This window comes from Myotis myotis, unplaced genomic scaffold (genome assembly GCF_014108235.1).
Source record: "Myotis myotis isolate mMyoMyo1 unplaced genomic scaffold, mMyoMyo1.p scaffold_m19_p_7, whole genome shotgun sequence".
Taxonomy (NCBI): domain Eukaryota; kingdom Metazoa; phylum Chordata; class Mammalia; order Chiroptera; family Vespertilionidae; genus Myotis; species Myotis myotis.
The window spans coordinates 74,909,004-74,921,745 of NW_023416379.1; the positions used below are offsets into that span (position 1 = coordinate 74,909,004).

Here is a 12,742-nt window from a genome sequence, read left to right on the forward strand (position 1 = left end):
CTGCGATACAGTACCCTTGATAAAACGGATTTCAGCAAAAGATGAATGGGTTTCCATCCTTCCAATGCATGTTAGTTTATCCAATTCCCTTGCCAAGAAGTGATTTAATTTATAAAGAACTTTTACATGTGAAATACAAGAACAGTGTCATAGAGAGATGACAAAGCAGATACTTATTTTGGTACATCCAGTGTTATCCACGCATATTTCTTCTTGTGTTAAAATAATGCAAAATGTTCTATTTTATAAATATGAATTTAAGTGTGTCCTGTAAATATCCTCATATTTCTTGCATTAATTAAAAATCCCTTTACTTATTTCTATTTTCTCCCACGGCCCCAAATTCCACAGTATTTCACTTCTTCATATCTTAGCCAAGCTCAGTGTCTGGAGGCTTGAAGTCCCAAATTAAGGTGTTTGTAGGGCCATAATCCCTCCAAAACCTATAAGCAAGAATTCTTTTTTGCTTCTTCCATTTTCTGGTAGCCGTAGAAGTTCCTTGGCTTGTGTCAACATAATTTTCATCTCTGTTTCCATATAACTGTCTCCATGGTGTGTTTTTATCTCTGTGTCTTTTTCTGCTGCTTTTTTCTCTAATCTTTACACAAGGATATTTTTTCCATTGATTTATTTTTTTAGAGAGTGGAGAGGGAGGGAGGGACATCAATGTGAGAGAAACACATTGATTGGTTGCCTGCAACTGAGGTACATGCCCTTTATTGCAACTGAGGTAAGTACCCTTTGGTCCCAGAGCCCTGCACTAACCACTGAGTGACCAGCCAAGGATCTGTTCCTTCTTATAAGGACAGTAGCCATATTAGAATAGAACCCACCCTAACACCTGGTTTTAACTTGATTATAACTGTAAAGATCCTATTTCCAAATAAGACCACATTTACAAGAATTAGGACTTCCACATATATTTTGGGAGGACATAATACAACTCATACCAGGGAGCTTGTCAGTTAGTGTTTGATGAGAAAAATCAAGCCATGCCATCTAATTAAGAGGGAATATGCTAATTGATTCTCACGCCATTGCAAAGATGGCAGCACCCACAGCCAATAATGAGGAAATATGCTAATTGACTGCCACACCCTCAAAGGTGGCTGTGCCCACAGCCACAAGATGGCAGTCCCCTCAGCCCCGCAGGGGTGGCAGGCACGTGGCAAGGCTGGGCCCACCCCCAGGCGGGCCCAGCTGCTCTGTGAGCCTGCCTCTGGAGTCCCCCAGTCCCTTCAGCCCCCCCAGCTGCCCAGGGCCAGCCTGAGGTGCAGGCAAGTCTCAGATGGCGGCTACCCAGCCGCCCAGGGCTGCCTGAGGCTCAGGTAACCAGGGCCGGCTGAGGCTTACACTGCCAGCAGTGGCAGTAACAGACGTGTGATGGGGCGTCACCTTCCACTGATCACCGGGTCACCTCCCGCCCCTGAGGGCTCCCAGACTGTAGAGGGGGCAGGCCAGGCTGAGAGACTCCCCTCCAGTGCATGAATTTTCATGCACCGGGCCTCTAGTTATGAATGAAAAGGAATAAGGGATTTACCACAGGGACTTGACTCTGCAATTATGGGACCCAATTAAACAGTTTATGTAAGGCTGCTGCTTTTGCATGATGGTTTGGAGAACTAACTTGTTTCCCTTAAAAAGGGGAAAATTTGGACATAGGCACACATGTAGAGGGTAGATGGTAGGAAGACACAGGGAGAAGATGACTATAAGCCAAGGAGAGAGGCCTGGAATAAATTATTCCCTCGTGGTCCTCAAACCAACCAACCATGACAACACCTTGACTTTTGTCTTCTATCCTCCAGAACTGAGACAATAAATTTCTGTTGCTTAAGCCAACTAACCTGTGGTACTTTGTTAAGGCAGCCTTAGGAAACTAATGAAATATTTGCTTATTTACATCCATGTAAATGGACTTTTTATTGGCTAGAATGCAGACTTTAATTTCATTCTTATGATAGCACAAAATATAAAGAAATTGTATTATGTATTTACTTCTGCTATAAATGAATATATTATACATCTATACTTTCTCTCTACTGCATAATTTTTAAATACATTAATATTTTTTCTTTTTGCCCTAATTTTATTTTTAAATTATTATTAGTTTTGTCTTTTATCATTTTTTATTTTCAATTGCAGTTGGCATACATTATTATATTCATTTCAGGTGTATACCCCAGTAATTAGACATTATATAACTAAGTGGTCATCTCGATAAATCTCACATCCATCTGTGAGATAGTTATTGGAATATTATTGATTATAGTCCTATGCTGTACTTTACATCCCCATGACTATTCTGTAACAACCAATTTGTACTTCTTAATCCCTTCATTATTTTACCCTCCCCTCTCTTTAAAAACATTCAGGTAAAAATGGTAAGACAGGGCAACTTTAACAAGTTTACTTTATATTGTTTATAGTCCATATTTAGTATAGTCTACTGTTTGCAGTGAGATGAGTGCTATTCCTTAGTGAAGTAATTTTATACTTCAAAAGAAAAAACTTGTGAGAGTTATTTTTAAGATGCTGTGTGAAAATTGCTACATAAGAGAAAATTATGGAATTATTAACATTGTGCTTATTAATAATAGACTTGATTCTCTCAAAGCATAGTGTCTTGTCTGTAGGTAATTTAAAAGGACTTCTTATATAAGAGAGGAGAAATTAAAGAATACATGTGGCCAAACTAAAATTTAAAAAAAAGTAAAAAATAAAGTAGCTTTGGTCAAGAATAGGAAACCATGAAGCTTATGAAAGCAGTTGAACCTTTATAACCTTCCAGAGGTGAACTACAAATATATGAATTTTTCAAAGCATACTATTTACTTAGATTTACCTTCCAATGAATTTGGATCTGCATCACTGAAATTCAGATATTTAGAGCTTGCTTGAATTCTTTGATTGGTGCTTTTTCTAGATATATCTATTAAAACTGGAACTATTTTCCCCATAGACATGCTTGACAGTTTTGAGACATGAACATAGATAGTTTGGGGATTACTTTTTCTCGAAAAGTAGAACAATTTAAAAATAATAGAAAATACCACCTTAATGATTATCTAATGACTAGAGGCCCAGTGCATGAAATTCATGCACGGGAGGGGGTGTGTCCCTTAGCCCAGCCTGCACCCTCTCCAATCTGGGACCCTTCGAAGGATGTCCAACTGCCCATTTAGGCCCGACTGCTGGCTCCCAACTGCTTGCCTGCCTGCCTGCCTGATTGCCCCTAACCACTTCTGCCTGCCAGCCTGATCACGCCCTAACCACTCCCTGATCAATGCCTAACTGCTCCCCTCCCAGCCTGATTGTCCCTAACTGTCCTCCCCTGCTGGCCTGGTCCCCCCCAACTGCCCTCCCCTGCTGGCCTGATCACCCACAACTGCCTTTCCCTGCTGGCCATCTTGTGGTGGCCATCTTGTGTCCACATGGGAATGGCCATCTTTTGTGTTGGAGTGATGGTCAATTGGTATATTACTCTTTTATTAGATAGGATATTTTTAACTAGTTGAAACTGTTGTCAAAATTTACCCCTTAGTTTTTCAAGGGTTTACTTATATCCAAGGAATGTTGTTATAAGCTTTGCAGTATTTATTAGAATATTATTACCATGTTTCAAATGAAAGCAGACTTGACACAGGTAGCACTTTGATATTTCCCAAGACAAAGCGTGAATCCTTCTTTTGTTTAAAACTTTCATTATTAACTTAATATGATTAAGTTAATATCCTAAGATTATAGTCTCAAAGATACTAAATATCTCAATATTATAAAGATAAGCTTTTCTTCAAGCTTGTTTATTTGGTGGGTTTTCTAAGTTAGGAGGAAGAGGGAGAATTTGGCATTCTATTATGGTTCTTAAAATTCAATTGGGGAACTGTTTGAAACTTTTTATTGTTTTGTGGTACATGCTTGTCCTGTGTCTGTGGTATCTTCAACGGAGTCACATTTGGGATATAAAAAAAGTGTCTGCAACCCTTCTTTGGTAAACGCTATCACTAAAATTGTGAAAGAGAATGGAAGTTCCATAGTATCTTCTCCAGGTTAATGGGAGAATGGCATAAATCAAGTTGAAATAAAGAAATGAAAATGAAGCTTCTAAAATATTGACTGAGATTCTTCACTTCTGTTAAAATTGGTTCATTTTTATCTATAGAGCATTTTATCTAAAGATTTACCATTTGCATGATTTGATTTTATTCAAAATTTTCTTTGTAAATATTGTAAGTCATCTTTGAAATGACTTCTATGATGCACATAGATTGCAAATGCAGTAAACAGTATTTAACATAGCTTATTATTCCATAGTTCTGATTTTTCCTCACATAAATAATAAGCTCTTTAATAGATTCATCACAGTATAAAAGGTCATAAAAATGCACAATAGAACTATTTCTATTTTGCTTTGAAGGAGTGCCAATATTTTACCATTAACCTATCTGAGCCTCAATCTTTACATCAGAGCATCTGTAAAGATTAAATGTCAGAAATATGTGACATTTAGCTTAGAGGCTGCCTATAGTAAGAAAAGAATAAATAAAATAATTCATCATAATTAAACCAATGTTCATACATTTATAAATTTAATGCTAAAGTTAAGATTGGTAAATGCTAATAAAAGCAACATTGTGGAGATTTTTCTAAAATATACAAGTTCATATTTATAGCTATTACTGTCCTCATGGGACTTACACATGCTGAAGATATTAAAGCAACTCAGGGTAAACTTTTTGCTCAATCCATGGAATTTACCCCTTTATTCAATAGTGCATTCTCTGACCCGCTCTTAGACCTTGGATATCCATAACATAATTTATATAAAATGGAAAATGAAGTAAAAATATGTATAACAAAAGGGGAAAATTTATAATGAAAATAGAAACAAATGGAAAACTGTCTCTGTGCTCGATTCCTTTAGGAATCCACATTCATCCAAACCAGTGGAGCTGCTTTCACTTCTGTCTCTACTCAGTTTAATCCTTGCCTGTGAACTTGCCAGTGAGAGCTACCTACAGATAGTGGTTTGGGGAACACTGATTATCAGGGACCAAATCAAGCTCACTAAGTCAATTTGTAAAGGCCAGTGAGGAGCAGGAAAATGAAAATTACTTTCAGATATTACTAATCTGCACCAGGTTTGGGTTAGGAGTCTAGCAGTAAAAAAGGTTCTGTATCTTATTACTCATCACTTGAGTTGCTTGTTTCCCTTGTTCTTTAATTAACTCCTGTTATTTTAAAAAGTGCTTTGGTAATGTTTTCACTTAAGTATAGGAAATGCTGGTCTTCGTTCCAACCTATAACTTTTTTATATTGTTGTTCTTTTTTCTCCTCAGGGATGCAGATCTGTTTTTGTTAGACACAAGAAAGGCCCAGGCTTTAGATGTGGGTTGGCTTGTCTTTGATATCACTGTGACCAGCAATCATTGGGTGATTAATCCACAGAACAATTTGGGCTTACAACTCTGTGCAGAAACAGGAGATGGTAAGCACTGAATTTCATGTATTTTTTTGTGGTGCTGGTTTTGACACATTATAGCTTTTTGTTCAGTTTAACCAAGATGTTCTTTATACTTATGATGTGCAAGGTAGTGTATTCCATAGGATAGTGCAGTATAGTAATTAGTTAATCCATTTATGAACACATTTACTCAATTGCATTTATTGTCAAGGGTGGAGAGGTAAAGAAGTGGTACTGTTCCTGCTCTCAAGGAGTTTGTAATCTTGTATTGAAAATGTGTACGCAAGCAGAAATAATGTAATATAATAAGACCAAAAGAAACTGTATACAAGGTGCTATGGATCTATATCTTGATATGGTGGTGGTTACAAAACTATATAATTTATAAATATGAATAGAACTATACATTAAGTCAGAATGAGTAATACCATGTGTAAATTGTATTTCAAAACCTGACTAAAAATAACAAAGAATATATATTTTAAAAGGTGCCAAGTAAGCAAACAAAAGAACTAGTAATAATTATTAGTAGTTCTAATAATAACTGCTAATAGGGGAAGAGAGGCTGGGGATGGAACAAAAGAGTCACACACACACACACAAAGAAAATAATATTGAGTTAGGTCTTAACATCCTATATAATAAAGAGGTAATTTGAAAATTGACCCTCATGCCCTTGCATCATCAGAAGATTGCCACCCCCCACATCATCACAAGATGGCCACCCCACATCATTACAAAATGGCTGCCCCCACATTGTCACAAGATGGCCTGCAGGGGAGGGCAGTTGGGGGCGACCAGGCCTGCAGGGGAGGGCAGTTGGGGGTGATCAGGCCAGCAGGGGAGGGCAGTTGGGGGTGATCGGGCCAGCAGGGGAGGGCAGTTGGGGGCTATCAGGCCATCAGGGGAGCACTTAGGTGTTAATCAGGCCGGCAGGGGAGCAGTTAGGGGATGATCAGGCTGGAAGGCAGGTGAGTGGTTAGGAGCCAGCAGTCCTGGATTGTGAGAGAGATGTTCGACTGCCGGTTTAGACCCATCCCGCAGGGATCGGGCCTAAACCAGCAGTCGTACATCCCCCAAGGTGTCCCAGATTGGAGAGGGTGCAGGCTGGGCTGAGGGACACCCCCACCAGTGCACAAATTTCATGCACCAGACTTCTAGTATTATAATATTTGGTCAAAAACAACAGTTCCAGAATCACTTACAGGAGGGGTCAGTAAGAAATCTTCATTTTTAAGACACCCCAGAAGTTATTCTTATGCTCACAAGAATTTATTGAGCAACCATGTGCTGGGTGCTTGGCTAGATGCTAGAGATGAAATGGTTAGATAATGCAGAGATGGTTTCATGAGGCTTGATGAGGCACGCGGTAGTAACTACATAAGAATTTTGATGAATGTTTGTCACTACACACTAAGAAGAGCCTGAATGACTTGAGTATTGAACAGCGAGAGAATTCAAGCTACAATCTTAAAGATTAGGAAGATGTAATTAGGGAAAGAAGTTGTGGAAGGGTAGTCATTTCAGATGAATAGAAAAGAATTTACAGACTGTGGTGAGAGGGGGCTGGGCACATTTGATCCAAAGTTCAGGGGAGCCAAGGCCAATTTAATCAGAGTGTTGCTGGCCTTTGATCACTCAAAGGGTTGAAAAAAAATTTATGTTCAAATCTGACCTTATTTAAAATTCTATTTGTCATAGTAGCAGGAAAAACATAATTTCTGTAATGATATTTTAGCTTGATTAGTCATTTTTAAATATTTAGAAATCTACCATGTGGGACTACATTGTGATCTTGCCCCACACCCTGAAAATATTAGGGTCAGCCCTAGGGAGGGTAGTTTTCAAAGGGATGATAATTAGAGAACATGCCTTATTAAGTTTTACTGCTTTTAGTTTTTTGCAGGATCAGGAAATAGAAACATGAGTTGTAAAATCTCTCACTCATTTCTCCTTGCTTTGTTTACTGAACTACAGTTAAGCATAAGATGGGTCTGTCTTGGGTCTCTTGCAAGGGAGTCTATTACTGTAAGCCACAGAACTTTACATTGTTATACCTATAGGCAAATTCACAGCCCAAGAATCCTATCTAATAAAGAGGAAATATACTAATTGACCCTCATGCTGTCGCAAAGATGGTGGTGCCCACAGCCAATAAGGAGGGAATATGCTAATTGATGGCCCTGCCCTCAAATGTGGCAGTACCCACAGCCAATAAGGAGGGAATATGACAATTGACTGCCACACCCTCAAAAATGGCAGCGACCACAGCCACAAGATGGCAGCACCCAGTCCCTCAGCCCTGCTGGGGTGGCAGGTGTGTGGCAAGGCCAGGCCTGCCCCCAGGGGGGCCTGGCCGCTCTGTGGGCCTGCCTCCAGAGTCTCCCAGTCCCCCAGCCATCCCGGGCCAGCCTGAGGCACAGGCAGCCTCAGATGGTGGCTGCCTAGCTGCTCAGGGCCGCCTGAGGCTCAGGTAACCAGGTCCGGCTGAGGCTTGCGCTGCTGGCAGTGGCAGCAGCAGAGATGTGATGGGGCATCTCCTTCCCCTGATTGCTGGGTTGCACCCCGCTCCTGAGGGCTCCTGGAGTGTGAGAGGGGGCAGGTCAGCCTGAGGGACACCCCCTCCAGTGCATGAATGTTCATGCACTGGGCCTCTAGTAATACTATAACCAATGTTGTCATTCCAAGGTTTTGTATATGGAATGAGGTTGTCTGTCATAAATTAAGTATATTTTGGAGTTAGTATAGTGAAGGTTTCATGCACCTCAGATCTTGATTGAGAAACACAATATTTTTGCTGAAAGTGTTATAGACAAGTTTTAGACCCCCCCCACCCATACATTCCATAGATTTTAATTATAATGCTGATTTTTTAAATAAACAATTTAAAGATTTTGAGTTATGAGTTATTTTTCAATTATGATTTTGGGATTAGTGTTATGGATTCTCAGTATTCAAGCATTATAAATGTAAACTGAGGAAAGCAGATATTTATATAATATTCCAAAAATTCTTACAATGTTTAACTTCTGTACATTTATGATCAGAAATATGACTTGGAAATGGCTAGTGTGGGAGTGAGCTAGTCGTTTCTTCCCCATTATTGGTCCAAACGAAAAAAATAAATTAATGATATGTGCTTCTCCCAGCCTTTTCCTTGGGGTTATGCTTGAAATGTCTAACTAAACAACTCAAGAGATCTGTGAAATATGATCAGCCTGTTTCCTTTTAATCCCCTCCCCCACCCCCTTGAAAATTCTGAAATTTCTCTTTTGTATTTTCACTTCTGTTATATTGGTTCTCTTTCCTTTACTATCTATGTAATTTAGTTTCTATATGCTTTCAATGTATCTTTTTCTCTGCCAGAACTACATTACATTTTGAGTTTCCCCTCTTTCCTTAATTTATTTTTCTTATATTTTAAGGGTAAATTTACTTTAAATTACTGTTGTATTATTTATGGGTTTATTAAGCATTTCACTTTTTTCAAAGGTTCCAAAATTCTTTATTTAAAAGTAAGGTTTGATATATACAGCATTTTGTTCATATTCTTTGTCTCTCTAATATTGTCTAATGTGAAAATATTAAAATGGCTAAATGTGCTAGGCAATCTGGCTTTTCTCATTTAAGCAATGCTTAAAACAGATTTTAACCAGAGGTAGAGCATGTATAGCCCTAGGAATGCAAGTGACCCTCCCAGTACCTTAATTTTATTAACTGCAACCTCATGGAGAATATACAACTGACATTTCTCTATAAATATGGATTACCAGATGCTTCCACTTATTACTGCTCCATTCATTACTACTGCTGATGTTCTCAACATGATATTGGGATATTGCTTCAAAAAGGGCAGACAGATCATCTTTTATTTGCAATAGTGGACTCTAAATATGTTTATTTCTTAGCAAAAGTAACTAGAAGTTATAAAAAAATGATACTCAGAAAAGCATGCTTTCAGATTCGTTCATTGACTATTATTCGTTTATTTATTTGTTCAACATAGAATTATTGAGTGTTTATTCATGTAAGACAAAATGTTGAAGGACAATATAACTTGGGAGACAGACATTTGTAGTTAATTGTAGAAAGAATAAGACACCATAAATGCTAAAAATAGTGGTACAATCAAGACACTATAAGAAAACAGAAAAGAGATGGTTGAGTCCAAATGGTTCAGATGACTTTTAAGCTAGGTCAGCTGGGTAAGATTGCAAGGAATGGAGATGAGGTGGAAAGGAGTTGTGGAGGTATATGTAGTGGTGGTGAGACCCGGAGGAGAGAATTCATTCCTGAATGAGGAAACAATGTGAGTAAATACATCGACTGGGGAAATGGCATGGTATGGTCTGGGAAAAGTCAATAGTCCAGAGTTGGCTAGAACAACTTTCATGCATAAATATGATTGCAGATGCTATTAGGAAAGTGATTTGGAGATAAATCATGGAAGGAACATGAAATGTAACTTACGTATAATATATTCTGTAGCTTGCTCACACTTCATAAAAGAACTAGACTTGCTGCTTTAATCAATCACAGCAACACCATCGTGATTACATGTTGGAATGAATATCAGTTTCATGCGGTCATGGGATGTGTATTTCTCGTTCACAATCACACCCTTGGTGCTTGGTACAATGCAGGGTGTAGGTATTAAAAACATGTCTTGAATGATCATTGAATGAGTTTGTGATTTAAAAGGCTCTTTTAGACACCTGACACTGAACATGTTACTCTTCAAAGGACATTCCACACTGTAAATTTTGGGTGATTATTAACCAAACCAGTTTGGTATAACACAGGAGGAGAATTTGGTACCGCAAGCCACAGTGCAGTAGTTAAAAGTTTCAATCATAAGGTGAGGAGAAAGTCAGTGATGAATATTATTCAATGTTGTTTATCCTGCTCCTGCAAAGAAAAAATTGCAGAGGCCTAAATATATTTTGGAAATCAAAAGGCTGTTGAAATTAAAAGTAGCATTATGATTTCTCAGAGGACCTGTGGAAAATACGTCAGTCTGTGAAATATTCTTTTTAGAAATCTGACAAATGGACTGCCATGGATTTGGCATGAGAGTTTAAAACTATTCTATTGATGTTTTGTTTTGTTTTTAATGCAGAATAGATGATTCTGAGTTTCATAGACTTGTTTCGTCAAAATAAAGCAAACATATGTGCAAGTAAACAAACAAGATGTTGCTTTTTAATGGACAAATATAGAGCTTCCAGATAAGTAGTGGTATCCAATTGTGCAAAATCAGTTTCCAAGTGCTCAAGAACTTTCTCATAGTGATTAATAAACCTACATGATAGAATATGTACTCTCTTTTAATAGCAAATAAGTAGGCTTACATCTGTCTTATAATTTATTGTTAGATTTTCAATTCCCTAAATTATATGACCTATTAGGACTTTATTAAAATGGTTATTAAATCTATAATTATTATCATTTATACATATATGCACATAGGGTTTATTAAACAGCAGTATAATCTAGCATTTAAGAGGGGTTTATACTCTAAACACTGTAATTTTCCATTGTTTGATGTTTTATATAGTGTAAACCTTCTAAGTAAATTAATTATTTTTCAAACTTGAGATCATAGAATAATGTAGAGATGGAAAAACTAATATAGTATTTTTGAGATCATTAGAATGCCTTTTTACAATCGTATGTTTTCAGACATTTTAGGTTTGGCAATACTCAGAATGAATTTTGCCAATGACTATTTTTTCTCTCTATTCAAACCCACTTATACGTCAAGGAAAATTCAATCCGTATGTTTCTGATTCATTTGTATTCAAGTCATCAAAATGTTGTTTTGTAAAGGTATTGTTTAATGTCCAAAAAACATTATAAAGTTCTTTTTAAAATAAGACTTTAAAATCCATTTTTTCTTCAAAGTTGTGGCATAATTTCCAAACATATCAAGTTAAAAATTAAGATTTAAAGTTTGAAATATCAAAGTTTTACTAAATTTTGTAGCCAAATCGAGGAAAAAAAATATTTCAGAGATATAACTGTCCAATATAAATTCCATTATATTTAATTTAAATAAATTTTTAGTCATTGCTACAGGTAACTTAGAATTTTTGGTACCTAATTTAAATAAGAAGAATAGTAAATAGAACAGATAGCTCCATTCTGGAAATATAATTATAAGAAGATATCATTAAGAAAGTTAGATTCAAATGTTGACTCATTCGAAATACTTCATATTTAGCTACAGCACCTATAAAATGAGTGCCATAGTAATTATTTTATAAGGACAGTGTGAGGCTGTATTAGATGATAGGGTCTGGAATATAATAAGACAGGAATGCTGGCCTTCATGCTCAGTTGTTTAGAGAGTAGTTCACAGAGGCTTTTTTATTTACTCTTGATGGCACTCCTTTAATTTAGGATCAATTATCTTATTGTGGAGGTTTTATAGATGTCTTAAGGAAGTTTTAGATACATTCACAAATGATAGTCCACCAAAGAAAAGTAAGATTATTAACATATGTTCTTACACTTTGAGTTGGCAGCAGAGTATATAGACAGTGCTGTTATTAGGCTCATGTCTAATAATTTTGGTTAATAAAATGATTATGGATAGGGAACTTTTAAATGAATTCTGATCTAGGGTATGAAGGCAATAGAAATGAACACCCAGAGATATGTGTGATGATAAATTGCTTGCTTATATTAGTTAGATATTCATAGACATCAGCAAATATCACATTACTAGTACTTAATATGGTACTTTTTTTGAGTCCCAACCATTTTTACCCTTAGAAAAAATAAAATAGTTATTTTGTGGATAACTAATTGCATCAATAATATAAGGGAAACAAGTTTTTTTTTTTTTGTCACTAGATAGTATTATATACAGTGACAAACAATTAAAGACTTCCCTATGTTAATTACCATCAGAAAAAATTTTACAACACAAAGATGTCTCAATGTGAATTACTGGTATTTGACTAGTAAACCTATTAGCAAGCCTCACACATCAACATGACTTCTTACAAAGATTGTAGAATTACACTCAGTATTTTGTTGCTCATAGAACACATGGCTGGAGAAATATTAACAGTCTTTGCTAAAGAGTTGGGGACCTGATAGTTCCTAATATAGCATGTTGTACTGATATTTGTAGAAATTTGTATAAAATTCCCACTGTATAAATATTTCCCATAAAACAATCAGAAAACTGAAGATACCTTATGAAATGCGCGGAAGAACATCAGAGAAGACCTCCTTGAAAGTCAAGGAAACAAACCATTGTAATGGTTG

The 12,742-nt window shown here is 36.8% G+C and overlaps 1 protein-coding gene across 1 annotated transcript in view; it reads left to right on the top strand.

Annotated features, from left to right (window-relative positions):
* BMP5 (bone morphogenetic protein 5) overlaps positions 1–12,742 on the top strand; it is a 120,493-nt gene that overhangs the window by 72,949 nt on the left and 34,802 nt on the right. The window contains exon 3 of the mRNA XM_036318353.1: positions 5,340–5,488. Within this exon, the coding sequence (XP_036174246.1) occupies positions 5,340–5,488 (149 nt within the window). The remainder of the gene's footprint in view (positions 1–5,339; positions 5,489–12,742) is intronic.